The 23,161-nt window shown below is 39.3% G+C and overlaps 2 protein-coding genes across 3 annotated transcripts in view; one reads left to right on the top strand and one right to left on the bottom strand.

The window, feature by feature from the left end:
• Positions 1 to 87: 87 nt before the first annotated feature.
• On the bottom strand, positions 88 to 3,760 carry LOC122971365 (somatostatin receptor type 2). The gene has a single exon (XM_044337973.1). The coding sequence runs from the start codon at positions 3,324 to 3,326 to the stop codon at positions 2,307 to 2,309; it is 1,020 nt and encodes a 339-aa protein (XP_044193908.1). The 5' UTR covers positions 3,327 to 3,760; the 3' UTR covers positions 88 to 2,306.
• Positions 3,761 to 9,171: 5,411 nt separating this feature from the next.
• LOC122971713 (zinc transporter ZIP11-like) overlaps positions 9,172 to 23,161 on the top strand; it is a 132,874-nt gene continuing 118,884 nt past the window's right edge. The window contains exons 1-3 of one of the 2 annotated variants that reach the window (XM_044338455.1): positions 9,172 to 9,221; positions 11,112 to 11,229; positions 11,679 to 11,717. In XM_044338455.1, coding sequence (XP_044194390.1) covers positions 11,122 to 11,229; positions 11,679 to 11,717 — 147 coding nt within the window. In that variant the 5' untranslated portion in view covers positions 9,172 to 9,221; positions 11,112 to 11,121. Of the gene's footprint in view, positions 9,222 to 11,111; positions 11,230 to 11,678; positions 11,718 to 23,161 lie in introns of those variants that run through there. The other variant, XM_044338456.1, reaches the window with a different exon arrangement.

Genomic DNA, 23,161 nt, shown 5'->3' with positions numbered 1-23,161 from the left:
CAGTAAGAAACAGAAATAAGCATAAAAAACAAGAAAACAGTATTTATTTACAGACACTGTAGCAATAGCATCTGACAATATCACTTTTATAGAGTATCTAGCGTAATAAACAATATTAGTGATGTTCGGTCCCATATCTCGATTCACAATCTCAATACAGCTATCTAGAGTTAATCAACAGAAAATGTATCACATACAATCATAATCTCTGGTACAAATCAGATTAATCTTTTTCTAAGCAAAATACAGATTGTCACTCACATCATTTTCCCATTTATACATATTTGTATGAGTAAATACAGTTTATTTACCAGGGCTATGGCACTACTAAATAATGCCGCTTCTACCCCTATCCCCTCACTCCCCAGTGTGCAATAACTAGAGCAAGACCAGTACTTTAATATACTTTGCACTTTATGTATTTTACGTAACAGTCTAATGTTTTTAATGTTTTTCATCAATGTTTATCTCTCCTTTTATTATTTTATTTTATTTTTTTACATGTGCTGTGCACTTACAGGGTTCTGCAATTCCATTGTCTTGAACAATGACAATAAAGCTCTATCTATCTATCTATCTATCTATCTATCTATCTATCTATCTATCTATCTATCTATCTATCTATCTATCTATCTATCTATCTATGTATCTATCTAATAATCGATAATCGACAGCCAACATCTGTTCTTCACAATCCACTTTTGAAAAGGTATACAAGTATTTGTGTTAAGGTATGTAGTGTTTAGTGATGAGGCCAGTGCTGCGATTGGATCGTCTCATCTATCTTGAGTGTGTTTACACCTGATTTCTACGTCTTTTTGATCTTTCTCATTTCAATCTGATCACCCAGGATGTGTGCTAACCTCAGAGGAAAAGGGAACTTAAAGCCAAAGCCACATTGCTGAAATTAATGACCAAAAAAGCATGTTGTTACATAAAATTATCATTTCAATCAAGGTGACTGTTGAGTTTTCACAGAAATTGATGGATTAACATGCCACTGTGTGACTTTATGAAAGCCTTTCCAGTGACATTGGATAACATCAAAATGTTTTCATCAACATTCCTCAGGCTAAAGACAAGACTGCTTTTATAAACTGCTGACATTTTGCAGATTCAGTCTTTTCACAGAACATTAAAAAAGACAGATTTCATTCAAGAGCAAATAATGATGCAGATAATGAAGACATTTTAAGACAAGTGCTGGTATTTTTTCACTCATTTCAAAGAGTTCAATTTTTATTTTGGTCTTTGCCTGTTTTGGAAATCCTCATAAGTAAGTCAGTATCAAGCAGAATACCACAGCTAGCCTAAGGCACACACAGTCCCCAACATGCATGTGTACAGGTAAATGCACATGGCCACCCAGGCACATACACACATCTGATGCCCTCCTACCCTTAAAACGACTTGGACATCATCCAGCTGTTTAGTAGGTGTGTGTGTGTGTGTGTGTGTGTGTGTGTGTGTGTGTGTGTGTATGTTACTTGGCCTCAGGCATGTGACCCATGTAAGACTGTTTACACTCTACCTGTCCACACTTCATCCCTCTTGTGCCTCATTTTATTAGTTCAGTGAAATGCAGTATAACAGGAGATGCAATAGAGCAGGTTGTTTCAGTGGTGAGTTATTAGAGGACAAATTATAAAACAGGTCTGAGTCAGACAGAGTACGGGTGGGTCTGTATTTTATCGAGACAGGGGATTTATCAGACAAAGAAAGTGTTATGGAAATCCTCCAGATCCAATTGAATTATGCTGTTTGATGAGCATTTTTCTTCCTTTTTGGCATAAGAAACTCTTCCTGACATACTAGAGCCAAAGCCAACTCTTCCATTTCCACAGGGAGGACAGAGTCAACACTTCAGCTGGGCAGAAAGATTCACAGTCAGGACTCAAACATGACATTCTGTGATCAGCAGAAGTGGGTTGAAAACCCCAACATCTGAGACACTTGATTGAACACCTGCATTTCAGACAGTGATGACCAAAATTCACACCTTGCAAACACACAATATACAGTCAAAAAGACAAGAAATCCAATTTGTCCAAAAGGACAGAAGAAAATCTAAGACAGCTTATATACAGCTTTCTTTCTTGGAGGAAAATAATGTACCTTCAACAGATCCCATGCTACATAGAGTAAATAATAGTTATTCATGAAGGCAAAAAAAGCAAAATCAGAATTGACATATCAAGAAACTGTCCCTTAAATGAGTACTGAAGCTTAAAGAAGTTGAAAAGCACAATACGGTGCATCATTACTAGAAATGGAGTTAAACGGTGGGTCAGTTTTTTGTTTTCTCTCTATGCCAGAATTGTGACATTCTGCACACCTGTGTCATTTAGGTCATACCGTTCAGTGTTGCACTGCATGCTGGGAGTTGACTTGGTGGCAGGGCAGAGGAGGGTGCGGAAATGCCTCCTGAAGGTATCAGAGAGGCAGGCGTAGAGGATGGGGTTAGCGCAGCTCCATGAGTACGACAGCAGGACCACAACCTCAAAAGCCCGGGCAAAGGTGAGGACCAGGCCAGTTTGATACAGGGAACAGAAGTTGAAGGTGTAAAACGGCAGCCAGCACATGCCGAACACAACCACCACTGCGACCACCATCTTGGTGACCTGTTTCTCCAGCCGTTGGCTCTCGTGGTTTGGTGTTGTAGCCTGGAGCCGCTTGGACTTCAAGGTGAGCAGCAGCACCGTGTAGGACACCGTCATGACGGTGAACGGCAAAGCAAAGCCCATGACGAAGGTGTAAGAGAGGACGCCGAGCCACCAGGTGTCTGAAACAAGGTCTGGTATACACAGGCCTCGTTCTGCTGAGAAGTGAAGCGCCATGGGAAGAATAGTGAGGAGCGAGAACAGCCACAGGAATGCTGAAACTATCTTGGCGCAGCGCGGAGTTCTCCAACGGGCGAATCGAAGCGGGTAGGTCAGCGCCATGTAGCGGTCGATGCTCATCATCGTCAGACAGAAGACACTGGTGAACTGATTGATGCCGTCCAGCACCATGACCACTTTGCACACCACATCGCCAAACATCCAGTGGTTCTGGAAGTTCTGGCTTGCTATGAAGGGAAGACCAACCATGAAGAGTCCGTCCGCCAGTGCCAGATTGAAAATGTACACCGTGGTGGCTGATGACATTTTGTCCAATTTCAAAATGGCAACGATTACCAGGGAGTTCCCAGCCAGTCCCAGGATGCAAACCACCAGGTAGAGAATGGCCATGGTGATACCAAAACCATCAATATTGTCCTCAGCGTAAAAATGCTCATCCACATAGCTCTGATTGTAGTCTATATCTGGTAAAAATAACGCGTCCATTTTGCCTCAGTGTGTCAAATGATCAAAAAGAAAATAAAAACACAAAATTATGCTCAGAACGCTAGCACTTCAGATGCAGTAAATTCTCTGCTTCTGTTCAAATCCCTCTGGAAGCAGTATCGAGAGTCACCTCTTTTACTCTCTGTAGTGGAAGCAAAAGTAGAGGGGAAGGAGTAAACAACTGAACCGAAAAACCTGAAAATCAAACACCGTTTTCAGGTTCAAGAACAGCCAGGCTTCAGCAACTCTTCAACTCCCCCCAACCAGTCAATTGTCACTTCCAAAAACTCAAAGTTTATTCCTTTGTGGTGGAGACTTCTCTCTGATGCCCACGTGCACTTTCTCTCTCTCACACACACACACACACACACATACACATACACACACACACACACACTCGCATAAACACACTCAGTGATGCACAGCGCTGTTGAAATGAGCAGGACGGCCGCTCAGACGCTTGCCTGACCGTTCTCTCTCCCTGGGAGCCCTTTTATATCTCTTCCCCCCACAGAGTATGAAGAGTGTGTCTGCTGATGTGTGTGTGTGTTTGTGTGTGTGGAACCCCTCCACCCCCTCGTTCATCAGTCTCCAGAGACTGTGATAAACTCCAGCTTGGCTCACGCCCCTCCTGAGTGCTCCCCCAGTTCCTCTGCCGTAACGCTGTTTCCAAGGTAAACCCCTGGCCCCATCTGCTACAATACTTTTGTTTTCATAACTTTTTCTTTCCAGGCTTTCTTCTCTCCCCTCTGCTTCTGTTTACCTCACCCCTCCCACCTCCCCTCCATCTATTTTGTCTCACCACACTCCACCCCTGGGCTCCCCTCCTTTTCTGCCTCCTTTGCTCCTTCATAGTTCAGTGGGGTGCGGGGGGGCATACAACTAAACCTAACAAACACTCACTCACACACAGATAATAAAATGATCTCATCACTCAAGCCACCCACCTTTAAAACCCAGGCAGAGTAAATCTGTAGATAGGAAAGAGAGGTCCCCTGTCTGTTTTCTCAGGGATTTTGTTTTTTGACATTTGACATGGGATGCTGTTTTTGCTTCTTCGACTCCTTCCGCCCTCCTCCTTGTTTTTCTCAGGACACTCCATATATCACAAAAGGAGGACATATATAGAGAAAAAGTCAAAAAAAAGTTGGAAAAAAAGGTGAAAAGGGAGAAAAATGATGGAGAAAGAGGGAGAAGGGGAGCATGTTTGGGGGGGTTGTTGGTGAAGATTAAAGAGCGTGGATGAACGATGACCTTCGTCCTGTTGCTGCTCCGACACGCATAGCTGAAATACCCCGGGAACGTCCCCCAGAAAACATCCAGCGTGTTCCACTATCCACCATCAACACAGGCAAAACTAGGCAATTCTTCCCATCTCTTTGACCTTTATCCAGAATTTGATCTAATTTCAAAGACATTTAACACTTTATTTAAGAGCTCATTCATCAGATGCCACAGATTTCCTCAGAAATTTCTTGAGACATACCTTCACTCTGCCTTTTAACTGGTTCCAATTAACTGAAAAAATGCCTTTGTAGTCTAAACTCCTGATTAGGTTGTGGTTTAAATTCCCCCAGGAGACTAGCGCTTCATCCAATGAAGCCTGCCTCTCCATCCCCCATAAAAACATCCCTGGAAACACTTTGTTTCATGGTGCTAAATTTGGAGACGTTTGACAGCTTCGTATTTCACAGGCAGTATTTCACTGCGGTGTTCAGAGAGACATTCTGGCATCCATATCCACGTGCTGCAGAGCTGTCTGTAACAAAAAGACGAGCCATGTGGAATCAAATGGATAACATCTCTCACGTCGGCAAAGTAAAGGCTAAGGGCTACAGTACTTCACTGTTCATTAGATAATAGGCTTTTTTAAAAAAGACTCATGTAGCCAGGTCGTATTTTTCTCTAAGGACTGTCCTTGCACTTCACAATCTTACATGATCATTGTGGGGTCACAAGAAGAGGTTTTTACTTCCACTTGTAATCTGCACTCCTTTCTAGTGGTTATTTGTTATGTTGATACTTCAGAAATAAAAGTGTGTTCTTGTCTTGTACAGGTCAGATGAGCATGCGATGAAGACTGCCTGAAACTCAAAATGTAAATGTAAACCAAACAGAACTAAGAGTATGCTGCCATGCTAGCTGCTGTGTGAGGCTGTACTGAGGCACAGCAATACTTTGAGCTAAATGCTAATGTCAGTGTGCTAGAGTTATACAGTTAACATCTGGTATGTATTTAGGCATGTGTTATCTTTCTATTGATTAAACGACCTTATAATGTTGTTTGCACAGTCTTTGTATTATTCAATTGTTTGCTCGGGCCCCTAATGATACATTATCAAGAATATGTATTTAGTAGTGGAATGTCAGCTTGTTGATAATGTCACTGATTGTGAATTAGCACCAGGTGTGAAATGTGTGTATATCAGACTGTACAGTATCTGACGCATGTATTGAATTTGCGTAAGAAAGACCAAGTGCAGCCGAAACATTGGTTAAACGATGAAATCATTGGAGCTTAGTGAGCGGTTGTCTTCCCTTCAGTAAATGTCAGCATGCTAACATGCTCACAATGACAGTGCTATCACACTGATGTTTTGACATCCTAGTTTAGCATGTTAGCATGCTAACATTCACTAATAAGCACTTATCACAAAATACAGCTGAGGCCTGTAGGAATGTCATTAGTTTTGCAGGTATTTGGTCATGAACCAAAATATTGGACAAACTGAAATTTTAAACTGATGACAATGCTAGGTGAAAAGTCAGGAAATTTCATTTGTAAATCATCTAATAATTGTTGAGATATTTCATTTAAGACCAAAAATATCAACCCTGTGGTGGCACTAGAGGGAATCACCAAAGTCATCAGGATACATCCTCTGGGAATCATGAATGTCTGTACAAAATGCTGTGCCAATTCATCTTGAAAATGTCAAACTATGTCACTGAGTGGATGAAAACTTTCCTCTGCTGGAGCTAGTGGAAAAGTCAGAGAGTAACCAATGTCATTAGGATTCACCTTGAAGGGATGAGATGCTGAATATCTCTGGCAAATTTCATGGCAATCCATCCAACAGTTGTCAAGATATTTCCCTCTGAACCAAAGTGGTGGAATGACAGACCAACATTGCCATCCATAAATCCATGATGCTAGCGTGGCTACAAAATCCCCAAATGAATCACAGGGACCATCTGCAGCTTGCATGCATTATTATAATTATTCCAGTAAAATGTGAATCAGACAGTGTTATTGTAACTTTGACAAAAATCGTTTCATAAGAGGGCATTTTCAGTAAAAGATGTTAGATGGCACACGGCACTAAATGCCTTCAGCCTTCCAGAGAAGAAATCTGGAAAGTAAACAAGTCTAATAATCTTGTTTATTCTTTCTGGGTATCAGCTTATTTTCATCTTTTTTTTGTTTCCCAGCAAGACTGACTATAAATCTAAAGTTACTCATGAGTTATACAAATTCCTGTCATTGCAACACTGAAATGAAAAATATTTAAGGGAATGGCGGAAGAACAATAATCTCAACTGCACTTTAACATCTGTGTTTCATTATAGATAAAGCTGCCGTGACATAATTTAAATACATCAGTGGTGATTTATTGTGTCCAGAGTAGCATAGTCACTTTTATGTGTCACAATGGTTGGTAATAATTACTTTTAAACAACTATTCGCAGGAAAAGATACTTAAACTTACTAACACTGTAATAAGGGTTAGTGACACTGTACCACTGTTTTTCTTTGGCGGTATATTCTTGTTATTATCACTCAAAAATGTCCAAAATATGCGGCATGATATCAGGCTGGGATATTTCCAATGCAGGTGTTTTGAAGATGTATTAGCATAAAACAGCAGGGATCTCAAACATCAATGGCAAACATCAGTTTTTGATGTCAGTTCCTCAGAATCAAAGAGCAAGGGCTTCTTTCTTGAGTTGCCATTTTGTACCGATTTTTGGTAATCCAGTAAGGAGAGAAACCATTGAAGAAAAAGCAGAAAGATTTTACAGTTTAGCCCCAAAAGATAAGGATGGAATGGAGACATTAAAGGTATGCTGCATTTTAAGTCATGGACTTCACTTAACAAATGTCACAGAATTCATTCCCTTGACTTTTTACCTTAAAATTCTTATGAGAATGAAATTATTTTTTTCTCAGGACAATTTCTGTAAGCTGATGTTTTTGGTTACATTTAATATTTGTGGAAAATTCGGATCATATGCTAATCAAAGGTTGCAAATGTGGCACCTCGATTTTGTTTTTCCCTTTAATTCTATAAATCTATGATTTATTCATGTATTTCTGTCTTTCTTTGACAAAAACTACAGTGGATGACAATTAAGTGGAAGGTATATCATGACTTCAACATCAGAAAACATTAATATATTGGAATCATTGTTTATTTGCTGATTATAATGAAGGTCACTTATTGTGGGTTTGAGGACAAATAGCTCATCATTCCCTCCTTGCTTTATGAGAAACTGCAAATGGTGCATTCAAAAGAGTCTCCTATCCACCTCCATTCACTTCTTCAGTAATTTGCGGTACTGTATTGAAGGTAAAAGAGTAAACAGATAACAGGCAGAAATAACCAATGAAAAATACTGTCAGCGTCTAATTGATTAAGACTCGTATCACCATCATCCAATGTGTTACAAAATAATTGCCACTGTGCTTTGCAGCAAACTTTTAAATCCTAGCTGGAAAAAAATCTGCAGAGGACGTGTACAAAAAAGGAAATTTAGAGAAGAGAGATTGCATCAGTGCCTGGTGATCAGTAAAGGGATCAAATGTCAAGATGACAAGGAATTACCGCTGAGAGGTGAATGAGAGCAGCAATTCTGGAAACTTCTACTGGGAAGAAAAAATTCCTGAACAAAATCCTTGCAATCTGTTCCTTGTCAAAAACAGTAAAAAGTCCACATGTGCACACACACGTGCACCCAAATAGCAGTGGTGAAGTATTCAGATCCTTCACTTAAGTAAAAACAGTGATACTACTGTATAAAAATACTTTGTTAAAGCTAAATGTTCAGCTTTGAAAATCTTACTTAAAAGTACTATTAGCAACATGTACTTAAAGTTGAAAAAATAAAAATGCAGAAACATGGCCATGGCCCCTGCGAGTGTGTACACGCACGCACACACACACACACACACACACACATAGATAGTTGTACCTATAACAATGCAACATATTTAACAGGCTCATATGTTTTGCATGTAAAATTTTAATATGTTAGCTAACCGATAACTAAAACGGACTGGAGTAAGTAGAAGTACAAAGAGACATAAAATGGAAATACACAGATAAAATACAAGTGTCTCAAATATGTACTTAAGTACAGTACTTCAGTCACTGTATTTACTTACATTCCACTCCTGCCAAAAACACACAACACACACATACCTACTGCAACATGACACTCACACAACCACTCAACTGTACACACACACACACACACACACACACACACACAATATATAAATAAATAAAACAGCTTGTCACATTTTCATGTGTTTGCCTGATGCCTTGTCTCCTGTGTATTCTTATGAGATCCTCACAGATTTCAAAAATCTATTTTCAGATTAGATGTATTTTTTCAACAGCTCAGATAAGCTTGATCCAGTCTTGCGTCTCTGATGAGACAATGAAATGCACTTTAATATTGTCAAATGTTTCTTTCTGAACTCCCTTAAGGACCTCTATGTGTGCATACTTTTTGAACATGTTTTTTTTATGAATGAAGGCGCCCTTCGCTACTGCTGTCAAAGCGATTGACCAATAGGCTGCTAGGAGGGGCGGGTTTTTATTGGTCATAGACACGTGTACCGGGAAGTAGGAAGTAAATACAGAGGAGTAGAGGTGCCACTGGAAACAAGTAGGTAAACCTGAGACTAATGTCAAAAACAGCGATAATGTAAACTTAGGGTAACGTTAAACTTTGCCGAATGAGTGCATGTTGTTTGATAATACATTAGAACAGCGTTTTAGCGAAATATAGGCTAACAGTGTTATGTATGATATAAGGCGAGAAAGCATCTCAGGTTAGCCGGTTGGCTGTCATTTACAGGTTAGTCACGTCGGTTACCTGTTAACATTATGTGCTGCATGTGTATGTGAGAGAGTTTGTACCTCAGTCACATGAAAACCAGTGAAAGTACACACTGCAGCGTTAAGGAAGCCACATTAAAGCAGTTTAAGCAGCCTACTTTGACAGTGAATGAGTTAAAAAAAAAAAGACATTTCTAGCAGTTTCTGTAAAAATGTTAGCTGTCGGTTAAAGCTGGGAACACATAACTACACACCAACGTATTTAACTTCACATTCAAAACTGATTCCTCATTTATGAGATGACTATCAACATATCAGTAGTCAGTGCACTATAAAAGCATCTTTCACTGCTGCTGTGTGGTAAATATTCCCATTGCATATATATATATTTGTTTTATTAATGTGTTCATGAAAATATCATTTGATGGTTATGTAAAAGCAGTTCCTACAGCTTACACTGGTAAATATCTCCAAGATGTGTCAGTTAAAGCTACTTTAAAGTGAGACCATGTAACTTTTGAAGGAGGAAATAACATAAACGCCTTCTCACAAATAAAAAGTTAAATTCATAAGCTATAAAATGCGTGTCATAAAGTGTGAGCAAACCTTGAGTACATATTACTGTATAAAAGACATGAATAGGGCTGGACAATATGGACAAAATACAAATACCTTGATATTGATATATATTGACTATTGGTGCTTTCACAAAATATTTACACAATGAGATTTTTGATAAATAATCATCAGTAATGTGGATATAATGACTAGGTGGGTAAAGGCAAGTAACAGAACAACTAGAACAGTCTGGTAAGTTCAGAAAATTACATCACTTTATTGTAATACAGCCTTTAAAACCAGGAAAAGAACACTTATGCCATATTGTGATATTATGATATTTAAAATCTAAGGGGATATCTAGTCTCATACACAATATTGATATAATATCGATAATTTGCCCAGCCCTAGACATGACTGACTCTTTCTTTAGGACTCTTTTATACTTATGCCACTGTTACATTACATTTTAACATTTACCATTATACAGTATTTGTGATTAACGCCAAATAAAAAAAGAACGTAGAGGCGAAGTTTATGTTTATGAATGCAACTCTCCTACTTAAATGATTAGAATTTGAAAAGTGTTTTGTTGTGTGAATGACAAAAGTATTAAGAGCACCTGCTGTACTTTGCATTTATTATGGCAGAAACATGAATCTTAAACATATTTTAGGCTGTAATGTCTGCTGACTCCAACAGGTTTAACCACACAGATGCAAACAAAAAAAGTCCAGGACATTAACATCCTTGGTAAACAGGATTTAACGTTCATTTGTTCTGTTGTGCGCTGAAACAAACTCAGCAGGTGTGGGTCAGACTAGTAATATGAGGGCTTAAAGACACACTTGTTGATTTAAGATAAGTCAGCCAAAGTACATTTACCTGAATGTGTTATCTGTTCTCTGTCATTCCTGTTTATACAGAGCATCAACAATCTCATCCACATACCAGAATCATCATAACAACACCTAGATAGAGACAATATTTACTTCAGCCTCGAAGGAGTATTTAAAAGTAGGGCAGCTACTTGAAGTTTTTCACTTTATTCTCAAAGTCTTTTAGGAAAGAAGAGAACAAGATATCATCCCATTCTGCCTCCTTTCCTAAAATGATGTGAATGCACAATTGGATAACTTTTAAGTGTCTGTGTGTGCAGGTCTGGCACCATGCTAGAAGGCTACAGCCCCGTGACCCAGGCCCTGTTGGGGACTCTGTTCACCTGGGGTCTGACTGCTGCCGGAGCCGCCCTGGTGTTTGTCTTCTCCAGCCGACAGGTATCGTATGAACACCGGAAACCTCTGTCATTCTGGGCTGTGGCAAACATTTTACACTGAATATTTTATGTGGATGTTCATCATAGCTTCAAGTGAGGCACAAAATCAATCAAATATATTAGTGATGAAATAAGCCAAGCTGTAAACAGCACATAAATTAACAATATGTTATGTTAAGATAACATGTTTTGTAATGTTCTTAGCTATTCATTGCCTGAGAGTGTGTTACAGCACATCACATGAAACCCTTTTATTGACAGAACTGTTTTGCTAGTAGATGGTCCTTTTTTGTTATCTCTGAACCTGTGACTCTTGGGCCATGTTGCATTTTTGCCTGTTGAGTCAACAGTATGAAGTTTACTGTAGGGTTACATGTTACACTGTCAGGGTTTGAGGATATTGATTTGACTGACTTGTACGCAATATGTCTTCCTGTCTGCCCCTTTCAGAAGCGCATCTTGGATGGAAGTTTAGGCTTCGCAGCAGGGGTGAGTTGGATTCCTTTTTTAACTGAACCACACTCACACATTCAGTACAGGTGGGAGGATGCTGTGCTGTAATGGCTTTTGGATGTTTTCCTGTGGCAGGCTGAGACACAGAAATAATGTGTCACATTCAGATGCCACATTATTTCATAAAAGTTTGAGATAAATGTTCCCCCCTGGAGGAATTCTTGGCCTTATCATGTCTAAAGAGGCATTATACTGCAATAGAAAATATATCCCCAGAACCCCGGTATCTGACTCTTACAATTACATTTTTTGATTTCCTGCAAGGGTTGCGGTTCACAGACGATATTTCTCAAATGTCTCAGAGGAGGAAGTCATGGGCAAATCTAAACTGGCACATAAATGTTATGTCTTAGAGTGATGTCTGTTAAAATAGTAAAATAACTTTTTCAGCTTTTTAAACCTTTTGAAAGTCATTTTGTACTGTATCTCTTCCAAGATTTAGAGAGCTGCCACAATATATGAACCTATTAGAAGTTCACAGAAGAGGGAAATGATGGGATAAACATTTATTCACATTAGTAAATGATCAATCACTGACACATCGAGCAGACACAGAGGAAAATTAGTTGTGTGTTTGGCCACTTGGCAAATGTACGTCCGGTAATCACTCTCCCTTTTGCTCCTTTTTGGTCTCCACTGATTACCTAATTCCTGAGGAAAATATCTGGCTCTTTAGCTGCTAATTGCTGCGCTACATTCACCAGCTAATCACTAACTTTGTCTGTCTGCTGTTCGGTGCTGGACAGGTAGCGTACAGCTTCCTTCTGCTGCTGGAATCAAGGCTGATGAGAGCTCTGAGACCGAGCCAAAACAGTAAAGTTTTGGGTCATAAAACCAAACCAATGAGCTGAAAGATTGGTGATAATTCTCTGTGGGTTTGAGTGCCACCTGGCTTATTACACATAATCTTCTGAAATTAAAAAAATGGCACAGCTCTAAATAAAACCTGTTGTAACTTATTCTCAAAAAGGTTTACCACCCTGCACAAAGAGTCATGAATAGTCATTGTCAAAAACAGTTCACATGAAAAAGTGTAGATAAGCAGAGAGCAGACCACCAACACTGCCAAAACATTGACATTATTATAGTCAAGTCATGCTCACATTAAAGCTATGGGCCAGTGAACTTCTTCATTAGGATTTCTTGCAAAACAGTGTTAAGCAACGTGCTGCATCCAACCGTTATAAGCCCTTTTAAAAAGCAGAGGAATTCACTCTAAGTAACTTTTTTTTAATTTTGTGATATACTAACATTTTTATACACCACAAAGTTGTCTTAAGTTTTTTCCACATCAAGGTGAACAGTAGATCTGCTTTCCAGTCTGTTGAATGTGTTTTACTGATCTCACAACAAGATGACATCATTCATTCTTTCGTCTAACATAGAATCTAGAACTATTTTTCTACCTCTTGCATGTAGCAAACTCCTTAAATCATCCTTAAATCACATACTTTTGTGAAATGAACATAGATTTAGTGCTGGTGAAACCTTACTTTGTGATTCCTTGTGGTGATTCTGAGATTGCTGAGAATTACAGGCCCTGATAAGTAAGGTGAAAAGACTAATGCCCAATGATGAGAGATTAGCTACGCTTCCTCAAGACGGAGAGTGGCAGGAAAGATAGACGTAATCTCAGTCAGCTCTTATCTCAGCTCCATCTTGACAGCTTTTTAATTACATCCCAAGCTATACTTATGATCTTATACATCCAAATGCAATAAGGCATAGACAGAGAAAAGCTGAGGGGTGTTTCTGTAAGACTTAAATTCTTTCTCATTTTATGAATATGCTTTTAATATATAATCTTGAAAAACCCAGCCGCTCAGAATGAACACAGTGAATTATTGATACAAAGGGGCAGAGTTACTCCAGTTTTACAGCCTCTTGTTGGCATAATATGCTTTTACATAAATTTATTTTAATAAGAAACTCCATGTTTCATACTGTTCCTTGCATATTATATGTAGGTTTGTGGCCCTGATAACCTTGCAGATAGTCTGTTATTAGTAGCTGATGGCATAGCAGAATGTACAACCAGTGTCCAGATTGTGTCTTTTTTTTCATTTTACTGCTCCAATTCGGCTCCAGTTAGGTTTATATTACTGTAAGTTTTTGGGTTGGTTACAACACTGATGAGAAATAGATGCATTTGTTTTTACAGTGTACCTATTTGTAAAATAAAAATGTAAGAAGTGGTCTGCATCACTAACACATGATATATGGATGGAGAGAGACTTAGTGCTGCCACTGAAAGTAGCCACTTTGTGCAATTCTGTGGTTGTTGAATGCTGAGTCCTCCAGACTCGCCAAGTGGCAAGATTGCTGCTCCACTTGGCTTTTACAACTGGACAAATTCAACCGTTAAACTATATCATTATCTGAGGAAACATACCTGAGTTGGTTGAGTGAAGATGGAAAGAGGAGGGGAGTAGACTTGTTTTCCCTTTATGCCATTTTCAAAGAAGAATATCCCGACCAGCCTTGGGATCGCTTGACAGAAGGTCAAACAGGTGCTGGAGTAGGAGTAATATTAAAGAGATGGGGGCAGATACGGAGGGAGGGAATGTTACACAGCAGTAAGTGATGGTGCTTCTCTTCAGTGATGGATAATGGTCCGCAGAAGCAGAAATACCTTTCATCATTCTTTTAACCATGTATCCCTGTCCTTTCACTCTACAATATCCCTTTTTTGTTGTGTAAAGCATAGAGATCACACAGGTAGAGTACACACACACACACAGGCAATAAAACACCTCACAGTTCTACAAGATCTTGAAGCAAGGAGGTAGATCTTTGATTCAGATAAGAAAAAACTCCTCTAAAAACATTTAATGGAGAAAAATAGGAAGAGAGAGCAACAGAGGAAGGATCTTTCTCTCAGGAGAGGCAAAAGATGTTTGTGTGTGTACGTCACAGATTGAATTTCTGGTGCATATTCACTCTGCTGCCAATTTGTTGATTTCGTCCACAATAACAAACTAAATACACGGAGTAAATGCAAAGCAAATGATGGAATAATGTTTCAAATGTCTCTGACCTGTAGATGCATTTTAGTCTGCATTTAGCTATAATGAATATTGGCAGCATATGTGATCCATAGCTGTGAGATGTATGATAACCTTCACTTTCAGTTCAATAAGTCCCTGCAGCTTTCCGAAGGCAGCAGGACTGACGTGTGTGATAAATCTACAGCCTTTGATTGCAGAAGCGCCGTTCCGAAGCAAGGTGCCATTTAGCACGCCGTCCTCCATGTTTACCCTGATTAAATCACATGCAAATGACACAAGCGGCTACAAAATAACCATTATTTCAACATTATCTCTGAGAAATCATGTTTTCCACTCAGTTTGGTATTGTGCATGGTTCTAAATACTATGATACCCATAAGCCTCAGCCACTGATGCGAAGAAGCAAGTTTAAGAGCCAGTTAGAGTTGTAAATCTTTTTCTGTTTTTATGCACAAAAACAGATATTTGTTAACTCAGCTGGCCATTTGTTGTAACTATGATTTAAACTGAGGGAGTTTAAGTGTTCCAACTGTCAGTCACCTAACATTGTCTCTGCAAAAGACGAAGAGAATCTCTGCTTCTGGAAGCCTGGATGCCAAAATATACCTCCTCCCACTTCATGACATTATCACTCCACCAAGAAAGAAAGAAAACTGAGCACACCTCAGAATGCATAGAGGAAACCGATATGGATTACTACTGCTGTCATAAATTAAAACCCCTCTATAGGATAACCTAATGATGTTTGACAGTATAACACATTTTTTGAATATTGCTCACAAATGTTATTGGACTAGATAATCTTACTACACTTCTAAAAATCTGATCAGAAGTGGTAAAAATATCTATCTATATATTATAGACATACTTAATTGGAGAGAGAGAGAGATTCATCAGTCAAATGTTATTCCAGAGAAAAGTGTTGGGGTGACTCATCAAGACATTTCATGCTCAAAAAGACTGTAATGTACAGAACAGTTGTCAGTAAAACAGATAGTAGGATATCAAACAACTACTGGTCTCTACTGTTGTATGCACAATTTGTAATGCCCACACATTAAAATATATCCACGCAGTGCAGCAGACTTTGTCACAGCTCATCTCAGAGACGACGCCGGTGTAATGCACCTGCTACATTCTGTATTAACACGGCGTGCACTAAACTTGAGCCTTTGCCACAAAATACATATTTCCCTGCAGAACAGACATGCTCAGGTCCTGCACAATACTTAACATGAAAAGTCAGTGGTGTGTGTGCGTGTGTGTGCGTGTGTGTGTGTGTGTGTGTGAGGCAGGGAGGTCGTTTCATGACCTGCATGTGTCATGCATTTGGCATCTCATGTGATTCAGATGCCATCCTGTTCTCATGCTTTACATCTGCTGTCCCCCCCCCTAACTCGCACGCCCTGAATCCAACACACACACAGATCCAGATGGACACACACAAACACATACACATAGACACGCCATGCGATCTTTGTCACAGCAGAAAATCACGTCATGCTGTCCCAGAACACAGTGTCCCTCAGCTGCGATTGTTGGCGAAGGATCACAACAATTTAAGATCATTTTGTTTGTCCCTATATCTCTGTTTCTCTCTCTTCATCCCATCCCTCCAGTCGCACCTCTCTCGGCATGTTTTTGGCAATGACGCCGTTAATTCTGTTATATTGGATGGAAGAAAGCAGTGACAGTAAATGATGTGAGCGGGCTTCATTCTAAGGCCAATTTTCTCTTTATCCCAAACATTTTAAATGAATGTCAGCTTTTCTATTATAGGGTCAGTTGATATAACACAGCAGTAATTCCTCTACATCTAGTTTATGAATTTGACTCCAGTTGACTCTGAGGAAGTACACTCATGTGTAAATAATTTTAATTGGATGATAGGTTTTCACTGGCGTATAAGAATGTCACACTACCCGCTGCACTGGAACAACCTCTTGCCAGCAGACTTTCCTTCAAAACATGTTAGACAATGTAAATTAGCAGGATATGAATAGAGTTTGTAAGAGATTGGGAACTGTAGGTGTTTTCTGTCGTGGTGCACACTCAGGAAGTGATTTACTCTTCTAACTTGTGAGGAAGAATTAGCAGGATTTTGTATACTTGGTGAGCAGTGCTGGTAACCATTCCTGAACACCTACTGTACCTTCACCTACCTTCAGAAAATCCAAGTTCTAAAGTTCCTGGTTCTTATTTGTCAAAGTGTCTCATGTGAAGGCTTAATCCTACCCTTGGAAAGTATTTCTGTCTCCTTCAGCATTGAGCACAACATCAGCATGGTGGTGTCACACCACCCACAAAATCTAGATAATGAGTACTCGCAATTTAAGTTTAATTTGAATCAAGAAAAAAAAAAGGCTTGCACAGTGCCGTGTCAAAGCTGTGTGTTTATTGCATGTGAAAGCTCTAATACGACATATATTCAATAATTTCCCCAACACGAAACGTGATTGAAAGAAATAGCGGTTTCCTTGTCAGTGTCATGAACATTCATGTGCTGTAAATGATTGGTCCACGCATAAATGAGGACACAATTTAAATGAATTAATACCACAGTCTCAGCATATGTAAGTTATGCATGCGTGATTCTTGATGTTGTAGCTTATATGGCCTGGGTGAACATGACACACAGATTATGCTTGTAGACCCTGAGAACAGTCCAACAGCAGTGCCAAAGCATCATGTAAATGCACAGCAATACAGAACTACTTGATAAATAACATAAGATGCTGCACAAAATAGTGGAAGACAAAGGAATAGATGGAATTTAATTTCGTTTTTATCAGTTGGGCTTGAAGGCTCATTCATAACCTTGGACGAAAACATTTTTATCTCAAGGTAAACTTACTTGTTTTTTGTAGTGGTTTCAGCCATATCTGTTGGCTGTCAACAGTGGGTGAAGTTCGCTCAGTTGTCATGGAGATGCTGTAGCTGTTATCACATGATTGTATATAAGGGGAAATCTTAACAACTAAGCTTCATAGTTTACATAATTATCATGTCCTGCTCTCACTTCTAGTCAAAGATGAGCTGCTTGATAAACATGTAACCTGATGGCTCTACTGCTGGAATCAATTTTATGCTGCCCTCATCGTAGTTTACACTCTGATCATAGTTATCTCTGACATTGTAATATAGATTGTAGACGGCTGTTTCAACAACATCAATCTCAAATCTTAAGTCAAAAAGTAAAACAGCAGGTGATACAGATCTTTCTCTGCCAGAAACAAAGCTATCTAAAATATAAAATATTAAAATATGACAGTTAACTTCAGTCTGCCCAATGAGGAGTCTGGATTTAGCACTCTTCTACCGAGAGTGCCAATAATTCATGCACATTAGTGTGATTCTCTGTCTCCATCTGGTTGACTGCACACTCATATGAATGAAAATAATTGATACACCAAGTAAATATAAGTAATTCATGCACTGAAACAAAGCAAATGGTATTTGTTGTGCACAAAGCCTTGCAAGCTGTTGTGAAGGAGAGGGATTTGCCAATAAATAGCATTTTATGTAATTATACTATTCAGGATTTTCTCAAGGTGTGATATTTCCCAGAATTGAGACCAGAACATCTCCAAAAGGCTCTACAGTGATTTGGGGTATTCTGTGCAAGCTTAAAGGAGCTGTAGCAGAGGTCTAGGCGTTTGTCCATATGGACTTTAGTTCTGTTGCTATGCTGCCGCCAGATGCATGTTGGGTGTGATTTAAATGTTCATTGGCATCCTGAGGGTTAGACAGTACCTATCAGGAATACTTAACAAGAGTGCCGTGTGTTTATTCTGTAGGTTATAAAGACATGGATGCACACAGAATATGAATGTTTGGATATATTGGGAGAGTAGTTGATGAAGAACCACTTTCTTTTAATTGCATTAGATTGCGTTATTTCTGCTTTTGAAGGCAGCAAATTAGCCATTACCGTAAGCTTTATAGGATTTTACCCACACACGTGTATGCATGTATATTGACTGAACATATGGATACCACGGATACTATAATTGTATATTTAGCTATAAATTTCAAGTCAAACGGAACATTGTTGGATTTATGTTGAAGTTCCTCAATTTAAATGAACTCAGTCGTACCAAACTATCAAGGGTCTGCTCTTCATCTCCAGGTGCATATGGATTTTCAAGTGAACACTTTTTTTTACAAGAAATCCTTCAACCTTTCTGTCACAAGGGTCTCTCTCGCTGCACGGAAATGATTTGGTTCTATGAGGACATATAAGTGGAGAAGCTGTGATTGAATGGGGTGGCTGGGTGAAGAAGGAAAGTAGGAAGGCTCAGTAGCACAAATAGGGCAGATTTAATGGCACAAAGATCAGCGCAAAGTCCTAGATAATGTGCACAATGTAATGTGCTCTTTTTGTATATTGTAAGTGCAGTGTGCTTTGTGTAAAAGGCTGAAATCAGAGGGAAGATTGCAACCTTAAAAACAGTTCTATGGCAAAGACAAACTGTTAACTCCGTTAAGCATGAAGGACAACTGGAATTTGAACATTTGGACTTAAAACATTCTTTTTATTACTATATATACTGATATATGAATAAGCAGGATATTTATATATCTTTGCATGGGTGACTGGAGATTAAACTAATTTAATCAAGGTCATCCCTCATAGAATCCACTATTCACATAATGAAAGATTTTTTTTCTTTCATTATGTGAATAGTGGATTCTATGAAGCAAGAAAACTGACAGAATTTATGTAAATATTGTCCCTGTCATCTCAATATTGCTTTCCTCACCGCTTTAAGTCAATTGCGAGAAATTACTTTATCCTTGGATGATGAAGAGCTGCAGGCTGCATCCCTCTTACAGCATACTTAACCAGCCCTGAGGCTGTACATGCTGCAACTGGAAAATTGGCTGAATGTCACTGATCAAATTAGTATTCAGAGATAGAAACGTCATGTTTAACTTTTAATTTATATCCCTGCTACCAAGAGCACGGGGCTGTGAGAACGCCAGCATAGCTTTTAGGTACTACTAGCTGGACTTTTACTCATTTTACCCATTTGTTCAGTAATCTCAGTGCATCTTTGCAGTCTCTCTTTTGCTCTTAAGGCTCTAACCTTGAGAGCAACTCTTTGCTCTCAAGGTTAGAGCCATTATGTCCAAGTGTAAAGGCTAGTTTGCAACTGACAATCTGAAGTTCAGAGAAGTGAGTTTGTCAGTGAAGGTTGTTGAACCACTGTTGGCAGAGAAAATCTTGAGAAGAAAAAGGACAAGAGGCGATCTCCCCTCACTAGTACTCTCCTAGACATTACGAGAGGCATGTAATCCCTTGTTGAACCAGGGAAGATGTTTGGAAGCCAGCAGGATTGTACTGGACAACTTCTAGACGTGAATGTGTGACACAGTGTGAATCTTAAACTGGACATTGCTTGGAAAAGTGAACTTTTGTTCTGCTGGACAAGAAATCAAGGCTGATTTACCTTCTGTGTGGCAATTTTTAGCCTTGCTAACAAGAGGAAATATCTCAACAACTATTTGACGGGTTGCCATTAGAGATGTACTAAGCTGATCCTAAGGCATCTATATTGAGGAAGGTCAGGACATATTTTAATGGATCAGCTAAAATAAAACTGATCAAATGTTGATTATCTCTTTACTATTATCCACTGTGTCTTTTGTATTAGCAAAGAGCAGTGCACAACACATTGAGGTAGCAGTTTCTCGTTTCTTGTATATCAGCTGCTGCTAATTAATGTTAATTCAGTGGGGATCTTAATCACAGGCCAAATGAAAGGCTGTTGTCATGTTTGTGTGCTCTCTGCAAGCTAGAGCAAGTCTTCTCTTGTAAAAGGATCTTGCTCTGTGTACACAGTACCCAATACTAAAAGTCTCAGATCTGGATGTCCCTAATTGCCATTACTGTTACTGACCTTTGGTACAAGCAATAATTTTACTGTACTGTGTTTGAGAACACCTCATGAATCACGCAGTTTGTAGCTCACTCTCAACATGTGCTACCTACTGTATAGGGAGGAAAAGTAAAAGCAGCTGCAAATCTTGGACTTGCGCCACCTGCATGCAATGAACGGTTTCTTTTTTATAGCTGTTTTGTGTGCAGGTGTTTGAGTTTTTATATTACACCTTTTACACATGTTCAACCTGTTTTTAAGATAAAATATTGGAATATATTGTGACACACGCACTGCCATTCATAACTTTTAACCAGCACTGCAACGAGGTGCCGCTGAAACAGGAATACACTACCTCTAGCACCCAGGGGACATTACCTGTGACAGTAGCCGTGTTGTGTGCATGTTTACAGGCAGGTGATATTGTGCGTCCTGCAATGTGACTATTGCACATGCGCACATCACAATGTTAATGCTGAAATGATATGTCATGCAGCTCTGCTTAATAGGAACATACTGTTTAATCTGTACCCGAAAAGCCATCGGTGATTGCCTCCTCTTCAGGTTTCTTGTGTCAGTGAATACTTTGTAAATGTTTCTGAGATTGTGTTATACTTTTTTAAAATTTTTTTGGTCTGCTCTGTTTTGGAATGCAGAGGCAGGGAAAGCCTGCAAGATTTGATTGTTTTGGAGGGGAATTTGATTTCAAATATTGCAAAGCCCTGAGGGCTCAGTGGGCACCGACTGCTACATTTGTGTCTGCTATTCTGCTGTGTTTGGTTGGAACTACTGTTATAAAAATCATTGCTAAGGGCATTATGTTTATGCTTTTCTGCATTGCTTGAATGAAAAGTACCCATCGTCTGCTTTTATAGAAATGTTTAAATGTTGTGAAGACTGATTGGTTTTGCATGCATGATGAGCACTGTTGCTCAAAAGGAAATTTCCTTCAGGATAAAATAGTATTGTGTTCAATCAGATAATCATCTGTAGTGGTGACATAGAGTGACATGATGTTTGCACAGCTTGGCAACTCTTGCTGATAGGAATGTATTATTATAGTTGTGTAAAGATGTGTTTACCATTTTTAGTCATGCTAGCGGTGGCTCTTGGTTGGTCCACCACTTTGGTCCAGACTGAAATATCACAACAACTATTGGATGGATTGACACGACCTTTGTATAGACATTAATGTGACTGCTGACTATGGGGATCCCCTGACTTTTCCTTTAGTGCCACCAGCAGGTTGACATTTTTACTATAACTACTGGATGGATTGCCATGAAATTTGGTACAGATGTATATGCCCCCTTAGTGATGCTTTAATGCCTCTAGCACCATCATCAGGTCAAAATTTTAGATTGTCCAGTACTTTGGTTTTGACTACCACAGCTTGAGAATGAAGCCAACACAGAAGTAGTGGAAGTGCAATGCCACTGACGGCTGCTAGATCCTGGCTCCAACTGACTCCCATTCAATAAGCATCAACTTCTCTCTAGAAATAATAAATCAATAACTGATTATGATACCTGCCCTGTTAACACAATTTAGCTAATGTGTGCAACCCTTGGTGTTCCCAGTAAGATAGTGTTCGCTTCAGTCCGAGGTAGTGAGGTATATTTCCAGAGTGTGAAAGGCAACACCCCGCACTCCTTATTTGGAAGGTCCTTGCTACAAACAGAAAAGATGGCGCTGACCATAAGCAGCAACTCTGGGCTTCAAACTGGTTCCAGTGTTAACCAGTGGGTGATGTCACACCTTGCTACGTTCATACACTCTATGGTTTTGACCAAATACTTGCGAAACTAATGACATCTCCATCAGCAAAACATCTCCATGTTAGCATTGTCATTGTGAGCATATTGCCGTGCTACAACATAAAGTTCAAACCACCACTGTTGCAAAGAACAGCCTCACAGAGCCATGAGCATGGCTGTACTGTGACTAAGTCTTGTTAACTCATGCTAGATTTCTTGACAGGGTGGTACTGCAACTAATGATTCATTCATTGATTATATTTATGATTAATCATGTAGTGAAAAAGTCATATTTACATAATACAACTGTGTCAATTGCTCAATTTGTCCAGCAGAAAAACTCCTTGATGAATAACAGTGTAGACTTACACTCTAGATCCCCTCCATGCTGTTGGAAAATTGTGTATGGAAGCAGAAGAAGAAGCTTCAGCCTGAGTTCCCACAAGGCTTTGATTCAACAGGAGGGCAGATCCGCAGGATCCCGTGTTAGCCTATTTGCCATGGACAGTTCATGCCTGTCAGTATGCTCTTTTCTTTCCATCTTCGACCAAAGAGCTTTAGACTAATCTCTCTCAGTATTCCTGCACATTGTCTCTGGTGAAATAATAATGATCCAAAGGCATAGTAGGAAGCAGAACAGGGTTGAATGTCCTCTAAGACGAAGTGAGCATAATGTAAGCCTTCACTTCGACAATAGTCCTCTGATCAATTGAGCCAGTGGATGCTCGTCTCAAGGGACATATACAGTATATAGGGCTGCAACTAAAGATTAT

The sequence above is a fragment of the Thunnus albacares genome, chromosome 20 (assembly GCF_914725855.1).
Source record: "Thunnus albacares chromosome 20, fThuAlb1.1, whole genome shotgun sequence".
In the NCBI taxonomy this organism is placed as follows: Eukaryota; Metazoa; Chordata; class Actinopteri; order Scombriformes; family Scombridae; genus Thunnus; species Thunnus albacares.
Note: the sequence above shows the minus strand (reverse complement) of the source record. Positions and strands in the feature narration are given on the sequence as shown.